The 26,648-nt window shown below is 68.9% G+C and overlaps 2 protein-coding genes across 2 annotated transcripts; both read left to right on the plus strand.

The window, feature by feature from the left end:
* The first annotated feature begins 1,426 nt into the window (after nucleotides 1-1,426).
* CPT1B (carnitine palmitoyltransferase 1B) lies at nucleotides 1,427-18,494 on the plus strand. The gene is made up of 19 exons (XM_074573083.1): nucleotides 1,427-1,543; nucleotides 4,043-4,202; nucleotides 4,297-4,436; nucleotides 5,007-5,178; nucleotides 8,140-8,241; nucleotides 8,326-8,463; nucleotides 9,694-9,771; nucleotides 9,864-9,971; nucleotides 10,324-10,408; nucleotides 10,508-10,703; nucleotides 12,237-12,422; nucleotides 12,502-12,607; nucleotides 13,475-13,591; nucleotides 14,517-14,681; nucleotides 15,533-15,667; nucleotides 16,463-16,615; nucleotides 17,187-17,300; nucleotides 17,537-17,629; nucleotides 18,230-18,494. The coding sequence occupies exons 2-19, from the start codon at nucleotides 4,062-4,064 to the stop codon at nucleotides 18,317-18,319; spliced, it is 2,319 nt and encodes a 772-aa protein (XP_074429184.1). The 5' UTR covers nucleotides 1,427-1,543; nucleotides 4,043-4,061; the 3' UTR covers nucleotides 18,320-18,494.
* A 4,324-nt stretch (nucleotides 18,495-22,818) lies between these two features.
* Nucleotides 22,819-25,788, plus strand: LOC141737655 (rheacalcin-1-like). Its single transcript, XM_074572593.1, has 5 exons — nucleotides 22,819-22,885; nucleotides 23,229-23,323; nucleotides 23,406-23,555; nucleotides 25,471-25,576; nucleotides 25,686-25,788. The coding sequence occupies exons 1-5, from the start codon at nucleotides 22,819-22,821 to the stop codon at nucleotides 25,751-25,753; spliced, it is 486 nt and encodes a 161-aa protein (XP_074428694.1). The 3' UTR covers nucleotides 25,754-25,788.
* The last annotated feature ends 860 nt before the right edge of the window (nucleotides 25,789-26,648 follow it).

Below are 26,648 nucleotides of genomic sequence, written 5' to 3' on the forward strand. Positions count from 1 at the left end.
CCCTACCGGGGTGTGGGTCCCTTCCTGGCGTGTCCATCCCTTCCCGGGATCCCGGTCCCCTCTTAGGCTGTCCATCCCCTCTGGGGTGCCGGTTCCCTGCCTGGGCTGCGGGTCCCCTCCCAGGATGCAGGTCCCTTCCTGGTGTCCCTGTCCTGTCCTGGTCTGCTCCCAGGATCCTGGGCCCAGCCTGGGGTACGGGTCCCTTCCTGGGCTGTCCATCCCCTCCCGGGGTCCCTGTCTCCTCCCGGGGTGTCCATCCCCTCCCAGGGTGCCAGTCCCAGCCTGGGGTGCGGGTCCCCTCCTGGGATATGAGTCCCTTCCCGGTGTTCTGGTCCCATCCTGGACCCCTCCCAGGATCCCAGTCCCGTCCCAGGGTGGCAATCCCTTCCCGGGCTGTCCATGCCTTCCTGGGGTGTCTGTCCCATCCCAGGATCCTGGTCCCCTCCTGGGCTGTCCATCCCCTCCCAGGGTGCTCGTTCCCTGCCCGGGGTGTTGGTCCCTGCCTGGGCTGCGGGTCCCCTCCCAAAGTGACACAGGTCCCTTCCTGGTGTCTCGGTCCCGTCCTGGGGTGTCCAGCCCCCCCCCAGTATCCCTGCCCCCTCCCGGGGTGTCCATCCCCTCCCAGGATCCCAGTCCCAGCCCGGGGTGCGGGCCCCCTCCTGGGATATGAGTCCCTTCCCGGTGTCCTGGTCCCATCCTGGTCCCCTCCCAGGATCCCAGTCCCTTCCCGGTGTCCTGGTCCCATCCTGGTCCCCTCCCAGGATCCCAGTCCCAGCCCGGTGTCCCTGTCCCCCTCCCCCCGACGTGTCCATCCCAACCCCGGTATCCCTGTCCCCCCCCGGGGTGTCCATCGCCCCCGCGGTGTCCCTGTCCCCCCACGGGGTGTCCGTTCCCCCCCGGTATCCCTGTCCCCCCCCGGCGTGTCCATCCCCTCCCCGGTATCCCTGACCCCCCCCGGGGTGTCCATCCCCTCCCTGGTATCCCTGTCCCCCCCCGGGCTGTCCGTCCCACCCCCGGTGTCCCTGTCCCACCCGGGGTGTCCGTTCCCCCCCGGTATCCCTGTCCCCCCCCAAGGGTGTCCATCCCCGCCCCGCTATCCCTGTCCCCCCCCGGGGTGTCCGTTCCTCCCCGGTATCCCTGTCCCCCCCCAAGGGTGTCCATCCCCCCCGGTGTCCCTGTCCCCCCCCGGCGTGTCCATCCCCCCGCGGTGTCCCTGTCCCCCCCCGGGGTGTCCATCCCCCCGCGGTGTCCCTGTTCCCCCCCGGGGTGCCCGTTCCCCCCCGGGGTGCCCGTTCCCCCCCGGTATCCCTGTCCCACCCGGGGTGTCCGTCCCCCCCGCGGTATCCGTGTCCCCCCCCAGGGTGTCCCTCCCCGCCCCCGCAGTCCCGGTGCCCCGCGGGGGGGCGGAGCGGCGGCCGTTGCCATTTCGGGCGTTGTGGCGGGTCCCGCCCGCCGCCGGTGTCCGGTTACCGGCTCCTGGGCACGGCGGGGGCAGGAGCCGCCGTCCCCGGGGCCGCCGCCCGCCCTCCGCGCCCCCGAGCAGGTACCGAGCCCCCGGCTGGGCGGGGGGGGTCCCATCTGTGGGGGGAGGAACCCCGCGGGGGGGTGTGTGGGGGGAGCCGCACCGGGCGGGCACCCCCCGGCGCCGGGGGCCCCGCGGTCCCGCACGCCCCCCCCCCGCCCCGCCGGCCCCCCCCGCGTCCGTGGGGAGCGTCCGCCGCACCCCCCCCCCCCGCAAGCACCCTTTGTCCCCCGTCCCACGGCTCCCCGCGCCCCCGTGGGTCCCGCTGTCGCCCCACGTCCCGCCGCCCCGGTGACCTTGTGGCCTTCGACGGGGGGGGGAGAGGACCCACGGGGGGGTCGTCCCACGGCGGGGACGGACAGGAGCCACGGGGGGGTCATCCCGCCGGCGGACGTGGGCCCCGCGGGGTCCCTGGGGGCCTGTGGGGACACGGCCATGCCGTGACGTGCAGTGCGGTGCCGGGCCGTGCTGTGCCGTGCGTGAGTGTGCAGTGCCGTGCAGTGCTGTGCCGTGCGTGAATGTGCAGTGCCGTGCCCTGCGGGGCCGTGCCGTGCAGCGCTGTGCCGTGCCGTGCATGATTCTACACGGTGCTGTGCCCTGCAATGCCACGCCATGCCATGCAGTGCCGTGTGGTGCAGTGCCAGGCCGTGCTGTGCAGTGCCGTGCAGTGCAGTGCCAGGCCATGCATGATTCTACACAGTGCTGTGCCCTACGGTGCTGTGCCGTGCCATGCAGTGCCATACCGTGCAGTGCCAGGCTGCACCGTGCTGTGCCATGCAGAGCCAGGCCATGCCGTGGGTGACTCTGTGCAGTGCCCTGGTGTGCAGTGCAGTGCCGTGCAGTGCCGTGCAGTGCTGTGCAGTGCCGTGCAGGGTGATTGCCTGCAGTGGGGTGCAGCGCAGTGCAGCCTGCGGCCGGGCAGTGCCACGCAGCGCGCTGCACTTCGGCGCAGGGTGATGCGGTTTAACGCCGTGCAATGCCGTGCGGTGCGGTGCAGTGTGGTGCAGTGTAACGCAGTGTGGTGCGTCGCAGCGCAGAGCAGTGCAGTGTAATGTGCCACGGTATCCATGCAGTGCAGCGCGGTGCAGTGTGGTGTAACCATGTGGTGTGGTGTGGCGTAACCATGCAGTGCAGTGTGGTGTAGCCATGCGGTGCAATGTGGTATAGCCATGCGGTGTGGTGTGGTGTAGCTGTGTGGTGCAGTGTGGTGTAACCATGCAGTGCAGTGTGGTGTAACCATGCGGTGCAGTGTGGTGTAGCCATGTGGTGTGGTGTGGTGTAGCTGTGTGGTGCAGTGTGGTGTAACCATGCAGTGCAGTGTGGTGTAGCCATGTGGTGTGGTGTGGTGTAGCTGTGTGGTGCGGTGTGGTGTAACCATGCAGTGCAGTGTGGTGTAGCCGTGGGGTGTGGTGTGGTGTAGCCGTGCGGTGCAGTGTGGTGTAACCATGCGGTGCGGTGTGGTGTAACCACGCGGTGTGGTGTGGTGTAGCCGTGCGGTGGAGTTCAGTGCAGTGCAGCGTAGCCGTATGGTGCAGCACGGTGCGGTGCAGTGCGGTGCAGTGTAGCGGTGTGGTGCAGTGCAGTGCAGTGTGGTGCAGCCGTAGCAGCGTGACTTGGCTCGTGCTGAGCGGCTGCCGTTTGCTTCCAGCCCGAGGACGCCCTTGTGAGGGTCCCTCCGGCTCGGGCTCCAGCAGCACCCGCGGGTGGCACCGGCTGTGCTGACACTCGAGGGTCCCCGGGGACCACAGCTGTGCCCACAGGGTGGTCCCTCCTCATCCCTCAGCTCCTGCTGCTGCAGGGACAGGGACAGGGATGGGGACACGGACGGGGAGAGGGACAGGGACAGGGACAGGGACAGGGACAGGGATGGGGACACAGAGGGGGAGAAGGACAGGGACAGGGACACGGTTGGGGACGAGGACACGGATGGGGACAGGGATGGGGACAGGGACAGGTTTGGGGACAGGGATGCAGACGGGGATGGGGACAGGGACACGGTTGGGGACGAGGACATGGATGGGGACAGGCACGGGGACAGGAACAGGGATGGGGACAGGGACATGGTTGGGGACGAGGACACAGATGGGGACAGGGATGGGGACGGGGACAGGGACAGCGTGTGCCGCGTGTGCCACGTGCCGGCGCAGGGGCAGGTGCTGCCTCATCCTCTGAGGGCTTCACCGCAGGCAGGGGCCAGGCAGCTGCCTGCAGGGGGGGGTCTGTGTGTCAGCGTCACCGTCCCCTCCCAGAGGTGGCTCTGACCCTTCCCTCAGTGGGCGCCCGGCCAGAGCCGCGTGACGGGGCCGCGGCATGCGCCCCAGGCTGGCAGGCTGCATGGCACATGGCCACGCTGGCACCGCCGCCGCCGAGGACACTGGCTGCACCGCCGCCACCGCGGGCGAGGGCACCCGCTGCCCCGCCACGGCCTCGCTCCCCGCAGTGCCAGGGACAGGCAGGGGCCCCCCTCACCATCCCGGACGGCGTGTCCCGGGGGTGACCGTCCCCATGCTCCCCCCGCAGGTGCCGGCAGATCCCCACCATGGCGGAGGCTCACCAGGCCGTGGCCTTTCAGTTCACCGTCACCCCCGAGGGCTTGGACTTCCACCTCAGCCGGGAGGCCGTCAAGCAGCTCTACCTCGCCGGCATCTCCTCATGGAAGAAGCGCTTGGTCCGCGCCAAGGTGGGCCCGGATGGGGGCAGACGGAAGGTCGGACCCCCCCCATCCCTGCCGTCTCCCCGGTCCCGGCCACCCTGACCCCTCCCTGTGCCCACAGAACAGCTTCCTGACCGGCGTCTACCCCGCCTCCCCCTCCAGCTGGATGGTGGTCGTGATGGCCACCGCCGGCTCCTTCTACTGCCAGGTTGACCCCTCCCTGGGGATGATCGCCCGCATCCGGCACTGCCTGCCCGAGAGGTGAGGGCGGGCGGCTCGGACTGGGGGGGAACCACCCCCGGGAACCATGGGCATGGTCCCACCAGCCACATTCCCTAGGGGAAACCAGCAGCCCCCATGTCCCAGCCCATGGGCACGGTCCCACCAGCCACATCCCTCGGTGGGGACAAACCACCCAACCCATGGGCACGGTCCCACCAGCCACATCCCTCGGTGGGGACCGCCCCCCCAACCCATGGGCACGGTCCCACCTGCCATGCCCCTTGGTGGGGACCACCCCACGCATCCCCCAGCTCCGTGGGCACAGTCCCACCTGCCCTCTCTCCCAGGGGCACCCACCCCACATATCCCCAACCCCACCAGCATGGCCATGGGGGCCTGCAACATCCCCTGGGGCGGGGGGTGTCCCCCCCCACACATCCCTACCCCAGGGGCACAGCCCCACCTAGGGACCTCCCCTGGGGGGGGTCCCACTCCGTGTCCCCCACCACCACGGGCATGGCCCTGCATGGGGACGTCCCCAAAGGGGTCCCACCCTTGATGTCCCCCCAGCCCGTCACATCCCCCCCTCGCCCCCTCTGCCCCCCGCAGCCGCCTCCTGAGCTACGAGAGCCGGACGATGGTGAGCGCCGTGCTCTTCTCCACCGGCGTCTGGCTCTCGGCCGTCCTGCTCTTCCGGCAGGCGCTGAAGCTGCTCCTCTCCTACCACGGCTGGATGTTCGAGCCCCACGGCAAGATGAGCCGCAGCACCAGGATCTGGGTGGTGAGCGGCACTGGCACCGCCACCGGCACTGGCACCAGCACCGGCACCGGCAGGGCGAGCGGTGCCGAGCAGGGTGCTGCCAGCGGGGGTGCAGTGTCTGCGCCCATGCGTGTGCACACATGTGTGCACGTGTCTGTGTGTGTGCACACGGGGGTGTGTGTGTGTGCACACGGCAGGGGGGGTGCCGGGGGGCTGGGGGGGCTGCGAAGCTGCTGCTGACGGTGGGGACGAGCCGAGCCAGCTCCGCGGCACGGAGATGGGGGAGCCGGTGGCTGGGGGGCTGCAGGAACCGGGCAGCGAGGTCGGGAGCTGCTCCAGCTGCTGTGCCCGGGGGGACAGGGACAATGGTCAGGGCTGGGACAGGGGACACTGCATGGCTGGGAGATGGACAATGGGCAGGTCTGGGACAGGGACATTGCAGGGCTGGGACAGGGGACAGCATGCACGTCTGGGACAGGGACAAGGCTCAGGGCTGGGACATGAGGGCAGTGGTAGGGCTGGGACAGCCCTACCACCTTTGGAAAAAGGGACAGGCAACTCCAGAGTACAGAGATCTCGTTAGGTTATACAGAGAGAAAATTAGGAAGGCAAAAGCCCAGCTGGAGCTCAACTTGGCCACTAAGGACAACAAAAAAAGCTTTTATAAATACATCAACAAAAAGAAAGCCAGGGAGAATCTCCATTCCCTGCTGGATGCGGGGGGGAAAGTTGCAACCAAGGACGAGGAGAAGGCTGAGATCCTTAACGCCTGTTTTGCCTCCATCTTCAATAGTCAGACCAGCTATCCCCAGGGTGTCCAGCCTCCGGAGCTGGAAGATGAGGATGGAGAGCAGAACAGACCACCCATAACCCAGGAGGACGCAGTCAATGGTCTGCTCCTGCACCCAGACGCGCACAAGTCTATGGGGCCGGATGGGATTCACCCAGGAGTACTCGGGGAGCTGGCGGGAGAGCTCACCAAGCCCCTCTCCATCATTTATCAACAGTCTTGGTCAACAGGGCAGGTTCCAGATGACTGGAGGGTGGCTAATGGGACACCCATCTACAAGAAGGGTCGGAAGGAGGATCTGGGGAATTACAGGCCTGTCAGCCTGACCTCGGTACCAGGAAAGATGACGGAGAGGATCATCTTGAGCGAGCTCTCACGGCATGGGCAGGGCAGCCAAGGGCTCAGGGCCAGCCAGCATGGGTTTAGGAAGGGGAGGTCCTGCTTAACCAACCCGATCTTCTATGACCGTGTCCCCCGCCTTCTGGACGAGGGGAAGGCTGTGGACGTTGTGTATCTGGACTTTGGTAAGGCCTTTGACACCGTCCCCCACAGCATTCTCCTGGAGAAGCTGGCGAATCCTGGCATAGACAAGTGTACTCTTCGCTGGGTTAAAAACTGGCTGGATGGCCGTGCCCAGAGAGTTGGGATTAATGGGGTGAAATCCTCTTGGTGGCCAGTCACCAGTGGTGTCCCTCAGGGCTCAGTTCTGGGGCCGGTTTTGTTTAATATTTTTATCAATGATCTGGATGAGGGGATTGAGCACACCCTCAGTAAGGTTGCAGATGACACCAAACTGGGTGGGAGATTTGATCTGCTGGAGGGTAGGAAGGCTCTACAGAGGGCCCTGGACAGGCTGGATCGATGGGCCAAGGCCAACTGTAGGAGGTTTAATAAGGCCAAGTGCTGGGTCCTGCATTTCGGTCACAACAACCCCAAGCAACGCTACAGGCTTGGGGCAGAGTGGCTGGAAAGCTGCCCGGCAGAAAAGGACCTGGGGGTGCTGGTGGAGCCAGCTTAACATGAGCCAGCAGTGTGCCCAGGTGGCCAAGAAGGCCAACAGCGTTCTGGCTTGTATCAGGAATAGCGTGGCCAGCAGGAGCAGGGAAGTGATGGTGCCTCTGTACCCGGCACTGGTGAGGCCTCACCTCGAGTGCTGTGTTCAGTTCTGGGCCCCTCTGTACAAGAGGGACATTGAGGTGCTGGAGCGTGTCCAGAGGAGAGCGACCAGGCTGGTGAGGGCTCTGGAGACCAGGGCATATGAGGAGAGGCTGAGGGAGCTGGGCACGTTTAGCTTGGAGAAGAGGAGGCTGAGGGGAGACCTCATTGCCCTCTACAGCCACCTGAAAGGAGGGTGGAGAGAGGTGGGTGTTGGCCTCTTCTCCCAGGGGAATAACGACAGGACCAGAGGAAATGGGCTGAAGCTGCAGCAGGGGAGGTTTAGATTAGAGATTAGGAAGAATTACTTTACTGAAAGGGTGGTCAGGCACTGGAACAGCCTGCCCAGGGAGGGGGTTGAGTCACCATCCCTAGAGGTGTTGAAGAAACGTCTAGATGTGGCACTTCAGGGCATGCTCTAGTGGCAGAGATTGTAGGGGTTTTGTGTGTGTGTGTATGGTTGGGCTCGATGACCTCAAAGGTCCTTCCCGACCATGAAGATTCTATGATTTTATGATTCTATGACAGGGGAGAATAGACGGGGCCTGGACAGGGACACTGCAGGGCTGGGGCAGGGACAACGGTCAGTGTGCAGGGCTGGGATGGGGACAGTGCAGCGTTGGGACATGGGGACAGTGTGCAGAGCTGGGACAGGGACACTGTGCAGGGCTGGGATGGGGACAATGCAAGATTGGGACATGGGGGCACTGCAGGGCTGGGACAGGGGACGTTCCAGAGCTGGGACAGGGACACTGCAGAGATGGGACAGGGTACATTGTGCAGGTCTGGGACAGGGACAAGGCTCAGGGCTGGAACATGGGGACAGGGGACAGCGTGCAGGACTGGGACATGGGGACAATGGTAGGGCTGGGACAGGGGAGAATAGACGGGGCTGGGACAGGGGACACAACGCAGGGCTGGGACAGGGACAACAGACAGGGCTGGGACAGGGACGCTGCAGGGCTGGGACAGGGGACACTGTGCAGGGCTCTGCCCCGTCCCCTCTGTCCCCTCCACCCCCTCCCCATGCCCCGCAGGCGCTGATGAAGGTGCTCTCCGTCCGCAAGCCCCTGCTCTACAGCTTCCAGACATCCCTGCCCAAGCTGCCCGTGCCCCCCGTGGAGGCCACCATCACCCGGGTAAGGGGCTGGGATGGGACGCGGGTGGGGGGGTGGGGGGGCATCGCGGTGGGACGGTGACACCGAGCCCCCATGTCCCCGCAGTACCTGGAGTCGGTGCGCCCGCTGATGGATGATGAGAAGTACGGGAAGATGGAGGCTCTGGCCAAGGAGTTCAAGGAGAAGACGGCTCCGCGGCTGCAGAAGTACCTGATCCTCAAGTCCTGGTGGACAACCAACTACGTGAGTACCCCGGGCTCCTCCGGTGCTGGAGGCGGGGGGACGACATGTGGCGGTGGTCCCCCCCTCCCTCCAGCACCAGGGATGGTGACCCCAACCCAAGCCCAAGGTCCTGCTGTCCCACCATTATCATGGGAAGGGGGGACTTGGGTCCTCCTGGCTGCCCCAGCTGCGTCATTAAGGGCAAGGGGTCTTGTCCCCATCCCCATGTCCCCAGCCCCATCTCCATGTCCCCAGCCCGTCCCAGTCCCTGTCCCCATGTCCCCATCTGCATCCCCATCCCCATCCTTATCCTTATCCCCATCCCCATGTCCCCATCCTGTCCCCATGCTGTCCCTATCCCCATCCCCATGGCCCCATCCCATGCCCGTCCCTGTCCCTATCTCTGTCCCCATTCACATTTTTGTCCCCATCCCCATCTCCATGTCCCCGTCCCCATCCCCATGTCTGTAGCCCCATCTCCATGTCCCCATCCCATCCCTGTCCCTGTCCCCAGCCCCATGTCCCCATCCTCGTCCCCATCCCTGTCTCCATCCCTGTCTCCATCCCCATGTCCCCATCCTGTCCCCATGCTTATCCCTATCCCCATCCCCATCCCCATGTCCCCATCTGCATCCCTGTCCCCATCCCCATCTCCATGCCCATGTCCCCATCCCATCCCCATCCCATCCCTGTCCCCATCCCCATCCCCATGTCCCCATCCCTGTCCCTATCCCTGTCCCCATGCCCATGTCCCCATCCACATCCTCATCCCCATCCCCGTCTGCATCCTCATGTCCCCATCCTGTCCCCATGCTTGTCCCTATCGCCATCCCATCCCTGTCCCCATCCCCATCCCTGTCCCCATGTCCCTGTCCCCATGCCCATGTCCCCATCCCATCCTGTTCCTGTCCCCATCCCCGTCCCCATGCTTGTCCCTATCGCCATCCCCCTGTCCCCATCCCCATCCCTGTCCCCATGTCCCTGTCCCCATGCCCATGTCCCCATCCCATCCTGTTCCTGTCCCCATCCCTGTCCCTATGTCCCCATCCCTGTCCCCATGCCCATGTCCCCATCCCCATCCCTGTCCCCATGTCCCTGTCCCCATGCACATGTCCCCATCCCATCCTGTTCCTGTCCCCATCCCCGTCCCTATGTCCCCATCCCTGTCCCCATGCCCATGTCCCCATCCCCATCCCTGTCCCCATCCCCATGCCCATGTCCCCATCCCTGTCCCTGTCCCTGCCCCTGCAGGTGAGTGACTGGTGGGAGGAGTACATCTACCTGCGTGGCCGTAGTCCTCTCATGGTCAACAGCAACTACTACGCCATGGTAAGAGGGGGGGGCCACCACTGGCATGACCGAAAACCCCACCGGGTGCCCCCCGCCCCCCCGGCACCCTCACCCGTCCCTTGTGTCCCCAGGATTTCCTCTACATCACCCCCACCCACGTCCAGGCTGCCCGGGCGGGTAACGTGGTACACGCCATCCTGCTCTACCGCCGCAAGCTGGACCGCGGGGAGATCCCCCCCGTGAGCACCGGGGGGCTGGGGGGCTTCAGAAGAGCAGGGGAGGCTGTGGGGCAGGGGTAGGGACAGGGGGGAGTCGTTGTGGGGCTGGCATGGTGTCCCAGGGCTGCTGGGGGGCTCAGAGGGGCTGGGGGTCTCAGGGACGTGGGGGCTGTCAGAGGGACGGGGGGGCATGGTGTTGCTGGGGGGCGCAGGTCTGGGAGGGTCCAGTGGGGCTGGGGGTCTTGGGGAGAGCAGGGGAGGCCGTGGGGCAGGGGTGGGGACAAGGGGGAGTCACTGTGGGGCTGCTGGGGGGCTCAGGGGGCTGGGGTGAGGGGCTCAGGCACCTGCCCCCCCTCACGGCTGCCCCACACAGATGATGGCGCTGGGCATCGTGCCCATGTGCTCCTACCAGTCCGAGCGGATGTTCAACACCACCCGCATCCCCGGCAAGGAGACGGGTACGGGGGGGCCGGGGGGTCCCGTTCCTCCTGCGGGGTCTGTCCCGGGTGGGCTCCCGGGGCCGCGGGCTGGCAGTGACACCCGTGTCCCCCCCCCAGACACGCTGCTGCACCTGGTGGACAGCAAGCACCTGGCCGTCTACCACAAGGGCCGCTTCTACAAGGTGTGGCTGTACTACGGGGGGCAGCTCCTGCGCCCCCGCGACCTGCAGCTCCAGTTCCAGCGCATCCTGGACGACCCCTCGCCCCCCCAGCCCGGCGAGGAGCGGCTGGCGGCACTCACCGCCGGAGAGAGGTGGGCACCGCACGCGCCCCGCGCCCCGCCAGGCGGAGCATGCCGGGGGTGCTGGGGATACTGGGGATGCTGCGGATACTGGGGATGTTGGGGATGCTGGGGATGCTGGGGATACTGGGGATGCTGGAGATGGTGGGGGTGCTGGGGATGTTGGGGATGTTGGGGATGCTGGGAATGCTGGGGATGCTGGGAACGCTGGGGATGCTGAGGGTGGTGGGGATGCTGGGGCTGCTGTGGATACTGGGAACGCTGGGGATGCTGAGGGTGTTGGGGATGCTGGGGATGTTGGGGATACTGGGAATGCTGGGGATGCTGGGAACGCTGGGGATGCTGAGGGTGGTGGGGATGCTGGGGCTGCTGTGGATACTGGGAACGCTGGGGATGCTGAGGGTGTTGGGGATGCTGAGGCTGCTGGGGATACTGGGAACGCTGGGGATGATGAGGATGGTGGGGATGCTGCGTGTGCTGTGGATGCTGGAGATGGTGGGGATACTGGGGATTCTGGGGATGTTGGGGATGCTGGGGTTGCTGGGAATGCTGGGGATGCTGGGGTTGCTGGGAATGCTGGGGATGTTGGGGATGCTGGGGCTGCTAGGGATACTGGGAACGCTGGGGATGCTGAGGGTGGTGGGGATGCTGGGGCTGCTGGGGATACTGGGAACGCTGGGGATGCTGAGGATGGTGGGGATGCTGTGTATGCTGGGGAATTTGGCGATGCTGGGGTTGCTGGGAATGCTGGGGATGTTGGGGATGCTGGGGATGCTGGGAACGCTGGGAATGCTGGGGATGCTGAGGATACTGGGGATGCTGGGAATGCTGGGGATGTTGGGGATGCTGGGGATGCTGGTGATGCTGGGGATACTGGGAACGCTGGGGATGTTGGGGATGCTGGGGATGCTGGGGATACTGGGGATGCTGCGTGTGCTGGGGATGCTGGGGAATTTGGAGATACTGGGGATGCTGCGTGTGCTGGGGATGCTGGAGATGGTGGGGATACTGGGGAATTTGGGGATACTGGGGATGCTGGGGATACTGGGAACGCTGGGAACGCTGGGAATGCTGGGGATGCTGGGGATGCTGGGAATGCTGGGGATGCTGGGGATGCTGGGCATGGTGGGGATACTGGGGATGTTGGGGATGCTGGGAATGCTGGGGATGTTGGGGATGCTGCCGGGGGCAGCGGGAGCAGGCGCAGGGGATGGAGGGGTTGCTCTGGGATGGGGCCCCTGAGCCCCCCATGGGTGGGGGCTGTGGTGTGTGTCAGGGCAACGGGCTCAGGGGCCTCAGTGGGACGGCGGTGTCACCAGCCCTGTGCCCCCGGGGCTCCTGGTGCCACCCTTGGGTGGGGGAGCTGCATGGGTCGGGGGGTGGGCTCAGGGGGCTTCATGGGACGGCGGCATCGCCAGCCCCACGCCCTCACACCCCCGGTGCCAGACCCCGGAGCCACCCTTGGGTGGGGGCTGCGGTGGGCTCAGGGGGCTCGGCGGGTCCGGGCACGGCCATCCCCCCACCCTGACGCCGTGGGTGCCACAGGGTGCCCTGGGCCGAGGCTCGCGCCCGCTTCTTCAGCCACGGGAAGAACAAGGCGTCGCTGGACACCATCGAGCGGGCGGCCTTCTTCCTGACGCTGGACGAGGAGGAGCACGGCTACAGCCCGGGCCGGGAGGGCTGCATGGATGCCTACGCCAAGTCCCTGCTGCACGGCCAGTGCTACGACCGGTGGGCACCCCCCTGGAACCCCCCCCGCCTCAAACCGCCCCCCCAGCGCCCACCCTGCCCTCACCCCCCCTCCCCGCAGCTGGTTCGACAAGTCCTTCACCCTGGTGGTCTACAAGAACGGGAAGCTGGGGGCCAACGCCGAGCACTCCTGGGCTGACGCGCCCATCATCGGGCACCTCTGGGAGGTAACGGGGGGGCCGGGGGGGGCACCCCTGGGCTGGGCACCACCCCCACGGGGCACCCTGGGGCTCAGGACCCCCCATTGGGCACCCCCAGTTGGGAAACCCTGTTGGGGACCCCCCCCACTTGGGCACCTCCAGTTGGGGATCCCTATGGGGCACCCGGGGCTGGGGACCCCAATGGGGCACCCCAGCTGGGCACCCCCCCATTAGGCACCCCTGTTGGGGACCCCCAGGCTGGGGACCCCCATTCAGGCAACCCCCAGAGGTTGGCACCCCCACTTGGGGAACCCTGTTGGGGACCCCCAGTTGGGGACCCCTATGGAGCACCTGGGGGCTGGGCACCCCCCATTGCGCACCTTGTTGGGGACCCCCAGATGGGCACCCCCATTGGGGGACCCCCACTGGGGATCCTTATGGGGCACCCGGGGCTGGGGACCCCCATGGGGCACCCCAGCTGGGCACCCCCCCATTAGGCACCCCTGTTGGGGACCCCCAGGCTGGGGACCCCCATCGGACACCCCCAACTGGGGACCCCTATGGGGCACTGTGGGGCTGGAGACCCCCATTTTGGCAACCCCCAGAGGTTGGCACCCCAAGTTGGAGACCCCCGGGGGGCACCCCGGGGCAGGGACCCCCCAGTTCGGCACCCCCCAGCTGGGCATCCCCCTCCTGGGGACGGGGGGGTTGGAGGGGTCTGACCGGGGTGGGGGGAGCCCTGGGGCAACCTGGGGTGAGAGGGCCTGTGCCGGGGGCGGGGGGACACCATGCTGGGGGTGAGTGGGGCAGCCGGGGGGTGTGTGGGGGGGAAGGGGCGATGCCGGGGGGCTCAGGGGGGCGGTGCCCCACACTCAGGGTCACCTCCCCCCCCAGTTCGCGCTGGGGACAGACAAATTCCAGCTGGGCTACACGGAGGCGGGGAACTGCCTGGGGGAGCCCGACACCATGCTGGCCCCCCCCCAGCGCCTCCAGTGGGACATCCCCCAAGAGGTGGGTCCGACCCCCAAGTGCCCCCTCCATGGCTGTGCAGGCAGGATCTCGAGGTCCCCTCTGCGCCCCACGGCAGCGGGGTGGGCTCTGTGCCCCCCATCACCCCCCTGCACCCCATGGCATTGGGGTGGGCTCTGTATCCCCCCCCCCAGCCTCCTGCACCCCATGGCATCAGGGTGGGCTCTCTGCCCCCCAGCAGCCCCCCACACCCCCCACACCCCACACCCTGGCCACCTCCCTGTGCCCCACAGCATTGGGGTGGGCTCTGTACCCCCGCAACGGCCTCCTGCGCCCCATGGCATCAGGGTGGGCTCTGTGTCCCCTCACCACCCCCCTGCACCCCACAGCATTGGGGTGGGCTCTGTGTCCCCCCACCATCCCCCTGTGCCCCACAGCATTGGGGTAGGCTCTGCACCCTGGGCACCCCCTGTGCCCCACAGCTTCGGGGGGGCTCTCCGCCCCCCAGCACCCCCCCACACCCCGTGGCAGTGGGGTGGGTCTCTGCACCCTGGCCACCCCCCGTGCCCCACAGCTTCAGGGGGGCTCTCCGCCCCCCAGCACCCCCCCACACCCTGTGGCAGTGGGGTGGGTCCCTGCACCCTGGCCACCCCCCTGTGCCCCACAGCATTGGGGTGGGCTCTGCACCCTGGGTACCCTCTGTGTCCCATGGCATTAGGGTGGGCTCTGTGCCCCCCAGCAGCCCCCCACACCCCATGGCAGTGGGGTGGGCTCTGTACCCCAGCCACCCCCCTGTGCCCCACGGCATCAGCGTGGGCTCTCTGCACCCACCCCCCCCCCCCACAGCACCAGTGCACCGGGGTCCCGTTGCCCTGCGGTGTCCCGGTGTCCCCGGCGTGTCCCCGCCCCGGGCGCCAGGGGTGGGGTGTGGTGCGGTGCCCCCCCAGCCTGTCCGTGCCTCCCGCAGTGCCGCGCCGCCATCGAGAGCTCCTACCGCCTGGCCAAGGCGCTGGCCGACGACGTGGACTTCTGCTGCTTCCAGTTCTCCCAGTTCGGGAAGGGGCTGATCAAGAAGTGCCGCACCAGCCCCGATGCCTTCATCCAGATCTCCCTGCAGCTCGCCCACTTCCGCGTGAGCACCGCCGGCCGGGACACGGGGACAGGGATGGGATGTGCACATGGAGATGGGGCTGGGGACATGCGGATGGGGACGGGGACAGGGACGGGAATGGGGACATGGGGATGGAGATGGGGACAGGGACATGGGGACAGAGATAGAATGGGGACATGGAGATGGGGCTGGGGACATGGGGATGGGGACAGGGACAGGGATGGGGATGGGGATGGGGACATGGGGATGGGACATGGCGATGGTGGTGGGGACATGGGGATGGGGATGGGGACAGGGATGGGGATGGGGAATGGGGACAGGGACAGGAACAGGGGTGGGGACAGACATGGGGATGGAAACATGGGGATGGGGAACACGGATGGGGATAGGGATGGGTATGGAGACATGGGGATGGGCATGGGGACAGGGATGTGGATGGGGACATGGGGATGGGGACAGGGACAGGGATGGGATGGGGATGTAGGCATGGGGACAGGGACGGGGACAGGGGCAGGGATGCACATGGGGACACGGGGATGGGGATAGGGACAAGCATGGGCACAGGAGGGGGACATGGGAATGGAGACGGGGATGTGGATGGGGATGTGGGGATGGGGACGGGGATGTGGGGATGGGGATGCAGATGGGGACATGCGGACAGGGATAGGGACAGGGATGGGGATGGGGACATGGGGATGGGGACATGGGGATGGGGACAGGGATGGGGACAGGGATGGGATGGGGACAGGGATGGAGATGGGGCTGGGGACATGGGAAAGGGGTTGGGCACATGGGGATGGGCTGGGGACGGAGATGAGGACAAGGGTGGGGACCAGGACAGCGTGCCGCAGTCTCACCTGGCCTCTGGGCAGGACAAGGGCTGCTTCTGCCTCACCTACGAGGCCTCCATGACGCGGCTCTTCCGCGAGGGCCGGACGGAGACGGTGAGGTCCTGCACCGCCGAGGCCACCGCCTTTGTGCGCAGCATGGTGGACGCCCATCAGACTGTGAGCAACGCAACGGGCTCTGGGGCTCCAGCCCCGCAACCCCTCCCCGGACTCCCCTGGCCCTCGGCTCCGTCCTGCCGTCCCCAGCCGTGTCCCTGGTGGCCCCATCCCCCGGGAAGGTTCCCGTCCCTCAGGGATGTCCCCTTTCCCTGTGGAGGTCCCCGTCTCTGGAGGAAGTGCCTGTCTCAGGAGAAGGTCCCTGTCTCCACAGACACCCCCGTCCCTCACAGAGGGTGGGTCCCTCTCCCTCATGGTGGCCCTCGTCCCTTGGGCAGGTCCCTGTCTCTGGCAGATGTCCCTGTTCCTTCCAAACATCCCCGTTCCTGGAGAAAGTGCCCATCTCTGGAGGAGGTCCCCATCCCTCGGGGAGGTCCCTGTCCCTCAGGGAGGTCCCCATCCTTCATGGAGGTGCCCATCTCTGGCAAACCTCCCTATTCCTTGGGCACGTCCCCATTCCTGGAGAAAGATCTCCTGAGGAGGTCCCCATCCCTCAGGGAGGTCCCCATCCCTTGAGGACATCCCTGTCCCTGGGAGAAGTCCCCATCCCTTGGGGACATCTCCATCCCTGTGGAGGCCCCCATCTCTTGGGGACATCTCCGTCCCTGGGAGACATCTGCATCCCTCAGGGACATCCCCGTCCCTGTGGAAGTCCCCATCCCTCAGGACCGTCTCCCCCAGCGCTGCGTGGCCGTTGTGTCCCCTGGGCAGGACTGGGGAGGCCCCATCCCCTGCAGAGCCCCGAGGTGGTGGGTTGGGGACGGCGTCCCCCGTCCCTGAGCCCGGCTGTCCCCGCAGCGAGCCGAGCGCCAGCGGCTCTTCAAGCTGGCGGCCGAGAAGCACCAGCACATGTACCGCATGGCCATGACGGGCGCCGGCATCGACCGCCACCTCTTCTGCCTCTACGTGGTGTCCCGCTACCTGGGGGTCCAGTCCCCCTTCCTGGCCCAGGTGAGCCCACGGGGACGGGGACGCGCGTGGCACACGGGACACCGCGCGGGCAGCGGGGTGCAGGGGCTGGGCTGCAGTGGGGGCCGTGCCGTGGGCAGGGGGGACAGAGGGGGCACAGCGGGGTGCAGGAGGGTGCAGGGAGGTGAAAGAGGGTGAAGCGGGGCGCAGTGGGGTGAAGTGGGGCACAGTGGGGTGCAGGAGGGTGCAAGGGGGTGCAGGGGGGCACAGGGGAGTGCAACAGGCTGAAGCAGGGTGCAGCAGGGTGCAGCGGGGTGCAGTGGGGCATAGTGGCGTGCAGTGGGGTGCCGTGGGGTGCAGTGGGGCGCAGTGGGGTGCAGGGGGGTGCAGGAGGGTGAAGCGGGGTGCAAGGGGGTGCGGGGGGTACAAGGGAGTGCAAGAGGGTGCAGGGGGGCACAGCGGGTTGCAGTGGGGTGCATTGATGTGCATTGGGGCACAGTAGGGTGCAGGGGGATGCATTGGGGTGCAGTGGGGCGCAATGGGGCGCGGGGGGCTGCAATGGGGCACAGTGGGGCGCAGTGGGGCGCAGTGGCACAGCCCCCGGTGCGTGCAGGTGCTGTCGGAGCCCTGGCGCCTCTCCACCAGCCAGACGCCGCAGCAGCAGCTGAAGGTTTTCGACCTGGACAAATACCCCGACCACGTCTCCACCGGCGGCGGCTTCGGCCCCGTGAGCGGCCGGGGGGGCCGGAGGGGGGCTGGGGGGGGCAGCGAGGCTGGGGGGCAGTGGGGAGGGCAGGGGGGCAGGGGCAGGAGTGAGGGCCCGTAGCCCATCTCCCCCCGTGGCTCTGGGGTGAGCAGTGCCCCACAGCGGGTGCCCCCCCCGGCCCATGGCCCAGGCGGGTGCCCGGTGCCCCCTGGGGGGTGCTGTGGCCCCCCCTGACACCCACCCCAACCCCCCCCCAGGTGGCGGACGATGGCTACGGCGTCTCCTACATCATCGCCGGGGAGAACCTCATCAACTTCCACGTCTCCAGCAAGTTCTCCAGCCCCGAGACGGTGAGAGCCCTGGGGCGGGAGGGGCCTGGGGGGGTCCCCCGAGTGTGGGGCTGGGGGCTCGCGGGGGGCTGCAGGTGCCATCCGTCCCGCGGGGACTCCTCTGGGCTCCCCATGGGGCTGGGGCAGCCCCCCCGACCCTGACCCCCCCCCATCCCATCCCAGCCCCTCTCCTCTGGGACTCACACCCTGCCGTGTCCCAGTGTTTCTCCTCTGGGACCCCCCACCCAACTGTGTCCCAGCTCCTCTCCCCTGGGACCCCCCATCCCATCCCATCCCATCCCATCCCATCCCAGCCCCCCTCCTCTGGGACCCCCACACCGCCGTGTCCCAGTGTCTCTCCTGTGGAACCCCCCACCCCACCATGTCCCAGCCCCTCTCCTCTGGGACCCCCCATCCCATCCCAGCCCGTCTCTGGGACCCCCACCCCACCACATCCCAGCCCCTCTCCCCTGGGACCCCCCACCCCACTCCAGGCTCCTGGTGCTGCCCACGCAGGACCTGCCAGGGGTCCCAGGGCGCAGGGGGTGCCCCGGGGGTGGCGGGGGGGTGCAGGTCCTGCTCTCGGAGGGGGGGCCGTGCCTCACGGGTGCTGCCCCGCAGGACTCGAAGCGCTTCGGGAGGAACATCCGTCAGGCCATGCTGGACATCGCCGAGCTCTTCGACAAACAGGGCGAGAAGGCGAGGAAGTGAGGGGGGGTCAGACCCCCGCCCGGGGGAGCACATGGAGCCGGGGCCGGCGGGGGCCGCTGCAAGCCCCGGTGCTGGGTGAGCTGGGGGGCGGGTGGGGGGTGCAGCGGGGGCGTTGCTGCTCTGTACATGCTTCCAATAAAGGCTGTTGGTGTGAGACCCCCCCCGCCTCCCCGCACCGCGCCGCGCCTGCCGTCGGGCTGGGGACCCCCGTGTAGGGCAGGGGCACCCCAGGCTGGGGACCCCCACATCAGGCAGGTTCACCCTGGGCTGGGGACCCCTGTGTCCCCATGGGGTTCCTGGCAGCGTCCCAGCAGCCGTCAGGCACCGGGCAGAGGGTGCCAGCAGCGGGTGCGTCAGCGGCTCCTTGGGCGCCGGATGAAAGGTGCCGTGGGACGGTAACCGGTGAGCCGTGGGCGCCGGTGAGCTGTGCCCACCAGTGACCGGTGAGCCATGGCCACCAGTGAGCTGTGCCCGCCGGTGACTGGTGACCAGTGAGCCATGGGCGCCAGTAAGCGGGGACCGGTGAGCTGTGGGCACCGGTGAGCCAGTGACCAGTGAGCCATGGCCGCCGGTGAGCGGTGAGCCGTGGGCGCTGTCTGCCTGCGTGTGGGTGACGGTGGGTGTGCAGCGGGGCACAGCGGCAGGGACGGACACTGCGCAGAGCCCCTGGGCCGTGTCCGGCATGGCGGGACACCTCACCCCGTGCAGCGCCTGGCGGGTGCTGGCAGCCACCGTCACCCTCCTCCCACACCCACCCAGCCCGGCACAGCCCCCCAGCACCCACGGGCAGGGGGCAGCCAGCACGGGGCCTCTCGGCAGGCGAGGGGCCAGGCTCGGAGCCCCCCACCGCGGGCACGTCCTCAGCCCGGGGTGCTCCGGCTCCGGGACACAGGCTGAGAGCCCACCCGGCACCCACCCCCTGCCTGCACCCCCTGACTGCACACCCTGCCTGTACCTCCCTGCCTGCACACCCCTGCCTGCACACCCCTGCCTGCACACCCCTGCCTTCACATCCGTGCCTGCACGCCCTGCCTGCACACCCCTGCCTGCACATCCCTGCCTATACATCCCTGCCTGCACCCCCTGCCTGCACCCCCTCCCTGCACCTCCTGCCTGCACACCCTGCCTGCACGCCCTGCCTGCATCCCCTGCCTGCACATCCCTGCCTGCACCCCCTGCCTGTGCCAGAACCACCCGATGTCCCCGCGCAGAGGGACACGGTGCAGGTGACGGGGAGGTGGCACCGCGGTGACATCCCTGGAGCTGGCATGGACACAGCGCCCGCCACACGCTGCCGAGCCGAGGTCCCTCCTGCGGCCGGGCGCGGGGGCACCGTCACCCTCCCTCCCAGGGCCGTGCACCCCGAGCACGGCAGGGCGTGGGGTTGGGGGGGGGGGCACCAGTCCCCTCGTGTGCCCCCTCTGCCAGCCCCTGCGCTGGGACACGTCCTGCACCCCGCCCCCTCATTGGGGCTGCATCCTGCACCCCGGACCCACACTGGGGCTGTGTCCTGTGTCCTGTGTCCTGCACCCCGGACCCACATTGGGTCCATGTCCTGCACCCCGATCCTGCATTGTGTCCGTGTCCTGCACCCAAACCCCACATTGGGGCCATATCCTGCACCCCGGACCCACACGGGGGCTACATCCTGCTTCTCAATCCTGCATTGGGTCCGTGTCCTTTACCCCGATCCCGCATCGGTGCCGCATCCTGCACCTGAGCCCCACAGCCCAGCCCCACAGCCCAGCCCCACGGCCGGGGGTCCCCTGGTTGGGACCGGAGCCCCGCAGGCGGGTGGCGGTGCCGGGGCTGCGGCGGTGCCGGGCGGGGGGGAGCCGGAGCTGCCGGTGCCGGGGGGGCCCGAGCCGGCGGAGCGTGTCTGGAGCCGCGGCCGGTCCCCGCCGCCTTATCTGATCCCGGGCTGGGCAACCGGCCCGGCCGGCCCCGCTCCGCCGCCCTCCCCCGCCCTGCCGGGGGGCTGCCTGCCCGGGGGGGGGGGGGGGCCTGCCTTCCCGGGGAGGGCCCTGCTCCTCCCGGCACCCCCCGCTCCCCCCCGCCATCGCTCGGGCCGTGGGGAGCGCGGTGCCGGGCTGCGGCGCTGCCCGGGGGTCCCGGCTGCTGCCGCCCCCACCCCTGGGGCGGCCACCCGGCCCCACGCCGGGCGGTGCTCACCGTGGAGCCGTGGGTGCCGCGCTGGTGGCGGGGGGTGCTGCCACCAGAGCCATCGGTGCTCATGCCGGAGCTGCGGGAGCTCACGACGGAGCTGTGGGTGCCGCACCGATGCGCTGGGTGCTCACACCAGAGCTGGGGGGGGGGCTCAGGACGGAGCTGTGGGTGCTCACACCAGAGCCCTGGGTGCTCACGCTGGAGCCATGTGTGCCACACCAGCGTGGTGGGTGCTCACGTCAGAGCCACGGGTGTTCACGATGGAGTGGTGGGTGCCACGCTGATGTGGTGGGTGCCATGCCGGAGTGGTGGGTGCTCATGCTGCAGCCACATGTGTCACACTGGGGTGGTGGGTGCTCACGGAGTCATGGGTGCTCATGCCGGAGCCATGGGTGCTCACGCTGGTGCAGGGGGTGGTCATGCTGGTGCAGTGGGTGCTCACGCTGCAGCCACATGTGCCACACTGGTGTGCTGGGTGCTCTCATCAGAGCCCCGGGTGCTCACACCAGAGTGGTGGGTGCCACACTGGTGTGCTGGGTGATCACAATGGAGCCGTGGGTGCTCACGCTGGAGCCATGTGTGCCACACCAGTGTGGTGGGTGCCATGCCGGTGTGATGGGTGCTCACCAGAGCCATCGGTGCCCATGACAGAGCTGTGGGTGCCCATGATGGAGTGGTGGGTGCCACACTGGTGTGGTGGGTGCTCATACTGGAGTGATGGGTGCTCATTACGGAGCTGTGGGTGCTCACACCAGAGCTGTGGGTGCTCATGCCAAAGCCATGGGTGCTCACAACTGGTCCAGTGGATGGTCATGTTGGTGCGGTGGGTGCTCCCACTGCAGCCACGTGTGCCACACCAGTGTGCTGGGTGCTCACACAGGAGCCGTGGGTGCTCACACAGGAGCCGTGGGTGCTCATGCTGGAGCCATGGGTGCCCCTGTTGCAGCCATGGGTGCCACACCGGTGTGGTGGGTGCCGCAGGAGCCAGTGGGCGGGGCCGGCAGGAGGAGACCACCCGGGGACGCGGCCCAGGGCCAGCTGCCATCACTGGGGTGGGCACAGCAGTGACACGGCACCGCAGGACCCACAGGGACACCTGGGGACTGGGAGCGGGGCTGGTGCTGCTGCGGGACCCACACTGTCCCCAGCACAGCCCAGCTCCCAGGGGCTGAGCTGGGGATGGGATGGGAATGGGATGGGGAGGAGCTGGGGATGGGATGAGGATGGAGAAGGGATGGGAAGAGAAGGGATGGGGATGGGATGGGGATGGGGATGGGATGGAGATGGGGATGGGGTTTGGATGGTATGGGACGGGGATGGGATGGAAATGGGATGGGATGGGATGGGAATGGGGATAGGGTTGGGATGGGATGGGATGGCCGGCATTGCCTCCCCAGGGGGTGCAGAGTGAGGGCAGCGCCCCAGGGTGCCGGGGGGCTCGGGCGGTGGGACCAGGACCATGGGCTCAGCTGGGCGCGGGGGGCTCGGGGCTGGGAGCATCACCCAGGGCTGGTGCCGGTGGCACTCGCTGTGGGGGTGCAGCGTTGGCCCCGGGACAAGGGGCTCTGCCACCAGCTCGCTGGGTGCTGGGTGGCTGCTGGCACCTGCGGGGACCACGGGCACGTCCAGCCAGGGCCCGGTGCCTCCGGGGTGTTGGGGCGAGGAGGGGCTGGGCTGGGTGTCCCGCTGCGGGGGCTGTGCCCGCTCGGGCGCCCGCCTGCAGCTGCCGGAGCCGCGGGGCGTCCGCACTCCCCTTTGATGTGGGTGCCAGGAGCGGGTGCCACCCCCCCGTCTGCCCAGCCGCCCCGCGCCTATAAAGGTGTTGGGGCGGCCGCGTCCCGCTCCAGCCAGGCTCATCTCCACCGCGCTGCCGCAGAGCTGGTGAGTGCTGCCACCGGGGCAGGTGATGGGCGGTGGGTGCTGGGGTGGTGGGTGCCGGGGGAGGTGCTGGGTGGTGGGTGCTGGGGCAGGGGGTGGTGGATGCCAGGGAAGGTGATGGGGTGGTGGGTGATGGGGCAGGCGGTGGGGTGGTGGGTACCAGGGAAGGTGGTGGGTGCTGCAGAGGGTGATGGGGTGGTGGGTGCTGGTGTAGGCGGTGGGTGCTGGGGAAGGTGGTGGGTGCCCAGGCAGATGGTGGGGTGGTGGGTGCCCAATGAGGTGGTGGGTGCTGGGGAAGGTGCCGGGGCAATGGGGAAGGCGATGGGGTGGTGGGTGCCTGGTGAGGTGGTAGGTGCTGGGGCAGGCGGTGGATGCTGGGAGAGGTGGTGGGTTGGTGGGTGCTGGTGTAGTCGGGGGGTACCCAGGCCGCCCCCGTGCCGCAGGGAAGGGAGAGGATGGGACTCGCCGCCGTCCTGGGGCTCTGCCTGCTGGGCTGCCTGGCCCTGCACCCCTGCCTGCACGGTGAGACCCCCCCGCACCCTGACCCCCCCCACCCCAGGCCCTTCACCCCCCTCACCCACCCCCAGACGCCCCCCACCCCGCTGCCTGCCCTGCACCCCTGCCTCCACCCTGACACCCCCCGGCCCTTCGCCCCCCTCACCCACCCCCGCACCCCCCCCGCCCTGCACCCCTGCACCCAGGACAGTGCGCGGGGGCTCCCCAAAACGTGGGGGGTCGGGAGCAGCCCCCCTGGACCCCCAGGATGCCCTGAGCTCCAACCCCCGGGGCTGCTGCTCGACGGGTCCCGGCTGCGGCCGGGCTGCTGGGGGGGGGGTCTGGGTGAAGGTGTCCCCCCCCCGAGCAGGGGCGCAGGCGAACAAGTGCCGCCGGGGGTGGCTGGAGCTGCGGGGTCACTGCTACGGGTACGTCAGGCAGGAGCTCAGCTGGAGGAAGGCGGAGGTGGGTGCTGGGGGGGGGTCCCGGCCCCCCCGCCGCCGGGCAGCGCCGCCGGCCCCCCCCCCGACGCCCCGTCCCCCCCCAGGGCTGGTGCCAGGCGGCGGGCGGGGGGTGTCACCTGGCCTCGCTGCACTCCCCCGAGGAGCACCGCGCCCTCGCCGCCTTCGTGGCCCAGCGCCGGCGGGAGGAGGAGGAGGAGGAGGAGGAAGGCGTCTGGATCGGCCTCTACCACCGCGTGAGGGGCCCTGCCTGCACCGCTGCCCGCACCGCTGCCTGCAGCACTGCCTGCGCTGCCTCTAACACTGCTCACGCTGCCTGCACCGCTGCCCGCACCGCTGCCTGCAACACTGCCTGTGCTGCCTCTAACGCTGCTCACGCTGCCTGCACTGCTGCCCGCACCGCTGCCTGCAGCACTGCCTGCGCTGCCTCTAACGCTGCTCACGCTGCCTGCACCGCTGCCCGCACCGCTGCCTGCAACACTGCCTGTGCTGCCTCTAACGCTGCTCACGCTGCCTGCACCGCTGCCCACACCGCTGCCTGCAGCACTGCCTGTGCTGCCTCTAACACTGCTCACGCTGCCTGCACCGCTGCCCGCACCGCTGCCTGCAGCACTGCCTGCGCTGCCTCTAACACTGCTCACGCTGCCTGCACCGCTGCCTGCACCGCTGCCTGCAGCACTGCCTGCGCTGCCTCTAACGCTGCTCACGCTGCCTGCACCGCTGCCCGCACCGCTGCCTGCAGCACTGCCTGCGCTGCCTCTAACGCTGCTCACGCTGCCTGCACTGCTGCCCGCACCGCTGCCTGCAACACTGCCTGCACTGCTCCACGTACTGCCTGCAGCACTGCTTGCACTGCCTGCACCGCTGCCTGTAACACTGCTGGCGCTGCCTGCACTGCTGCCTGGTAACACTGCCTGCACTGCTGCCTGCACTGCTGCCTGTACTGCCTGTACCGCCTACACTGCCTGCGCTGCCTCTAACACTGCTCACGCTGCCTGCACTGCTGCCTGCACTGCTGCCTGCAACACTGCCTGCACTGCTGCTTGTAACAATGCTGGCGCTGCCTGCACTGCTGCCTGTAACACTGCCTGCACTGCTGCATGTACTGCCTGCAACACTGCTTGCACTGCCCGCACCGCTGCCTGCACTGCTGCCTGTAACTGCCTGCGCTGCCTGTAACACTGCTTGCGCTGCCTGTAATGCTGCCTGTAACACTGCTTGCACTGCCTGCACCGCTGCCTGCACCGCTGCCTGCACCACTGCCTGCACTGCTGCTGGTAACACTGCATGTACTGCCTGCACCGCTGCCTGCACTGCCTGCAATGCTGCCTGCAGCGCTGCCTACACTGCTGCCTCTGGTGCTGCCTGCACTGCTGCCTGCGCTGCCTGCAATGCTGCCTACACTGCTGCCTGTGGTGCTGCCTGCAGCCCCCCATGCTCTGGGGGGGGGCTGTCACCGCCCCCCCCACTGCCCCTGCCCGCGTCCGTCTGTCTGTCCTCCCCCCGCCTGCACCCCCTGCCCTGGCCACCACTTGTGTCCCCCCCCGGCCGGGGCCGGCCCCCCCAGCACCCCCCAGCACCCCAACCTTCCCAGCCCCCCCACCCCCCATCCCCCCAGCCCTCCCCACCCCTCTCACCCCCCCACCCCCCAATCCCCCCAGCCCTCCCAGTCCCCCCGAGATGCCTCCAGCCCCCCAACCTCCCCATCCCCTCCACCCCCCCAAGTCCCCCCAGCCCCTCACAGCCCCCCCCACCCCCTCACCCCCCCAGGCCCAGTCCCCCCAGCCCCCCTGCACCCCCCAGCCGCCCCACAATTCCCCAGCTCCCCTACCCCCCCCACCCCCCCAATCCCCCCAGCCCTCCCCACTCCCCTCATCCCAATGCCCCCCCCAAGTCCCCAGCCCCGCCACCCCCTCCACCGCCCCCAGCCCCATATCCCCCCTATGCCCCCCACCCCCCCGACCTCCCCAATTCCCCAGGCCCCCCAGCCCCCCTGCCCCCAATAGCCCCCCCCCCCCAATTCCCCAGCTCCCCTACATCCCTCACCCCCCCAATCCCCCCAGCCCTCCCCACTCCCCTCATCCCCATGCCCCCCTCCAAAGTCCCCAGCCCCCCCCCCGCCCCCCCTGACGCTGCCCCCCCGCCCCGCAGCGCCCGTCCTGGCGCTGGGCCGACGGCTCGGAGCTGCGTTATTCCGCCTGGGAGGGGGACGACGGCCCCAAGGGGCGCCGCTGCGCCGCGCTGGAGGACTCGGCGGGTGAGGGGGGGCCCGGGCCCCGGCACCGACCCACCCCCCTCCGGGGGGAGGTGGGGAGCGCCCCCCGGCGCCCCTTCCCCCCCCAGCGCCCGCTGTGCTCCCCCCGCAGGGTTCCTGCTCTGGGAGGAGGATTCCTGCGGCGAGAGGAAACCCTTCCTCTGCAAACACCCCGCCTGAGGGGGGGCTGCACCCCCCCGCCGCGCCCCACAGCCCGACCCACGGCCCTGCCCCACGCCCCGCGCCCCTGCCCCTCTGCCCCCACACAGCCCGGACCCCCCCAAACCCCTCTGCCCCCCCGCACCCACACAGCCCGGACCCCCCCAAACCCCTCTGCCCCATTGCACCCACAGAGCCCGGACCCCCCCAAATCACTGTGCCCCTCTGCCCCCACACAGCCCGGACCCCCCCAAACCCCTCTGCCCCCCCCGCACCCACACAGCCCGGACCCCCCCAAACCCCTCTGCCCCATTGCATCCACACAGCCCGGACCCCCCCCCCAAACCCCTCTGCCCCATTGCATCCACACAGCCCGGACACCCCCCCCAAATCCCTCTGCCCCATTGCACCCACACAGCCCGGACCCCCCCAAGCCCTTCTGCCCCCCCGCACCCACACAGCTCGGACCCCCCCAAACCCCTCTGCCCCCCCGCACCCACACAGCCCGGACCCCCCAAATCCCTGTGCCCCCCTGGCCCCACACAGCCCGGACCCCCCCAAACCCCTCTGCCCCACTGTCCCCGGACCCCAACAGCCCCCTCGTCACCACGGGCAGCCCCTGGCCGCGGGGGGGGACACCCCACAATAAAGCACCCCACAGCACCCATGGCCCTGCTTCTTCCTCTGCCGTGTCCGAGGGCAGGATCCCCCCGGGGTGCCCCCCGCGGGGCGGGGACCCGTCAGTGTCCCCTCAGCTCCCCATGGGGCAAAGCAGGGGGGGATCGCAGCCCCCCGGCTCTGGGGGTGCCCCGGGGGGGCAGGAGCTGTGTGGGGAGCAGGGGGGGGCACCGTGGGGTGCCCAAGGGTGCGTGCCCGGGGGGGGCTCGCAGGGGGGTGCAAACTCACAGCAGGGACC

The sequence above is a fragment of the Larus michahellis genome, chromosome 1 (genome assembly GCF_964199755.1).
Source record: "Larus michahellis chromosome 1, bLarMic1.1, whole genome shotgun sequence".
NCBI lineage: Eukaryota > Metazoa > Chordata > Aves > Charadriiformes > Laridae > Larus > Larus michahellis.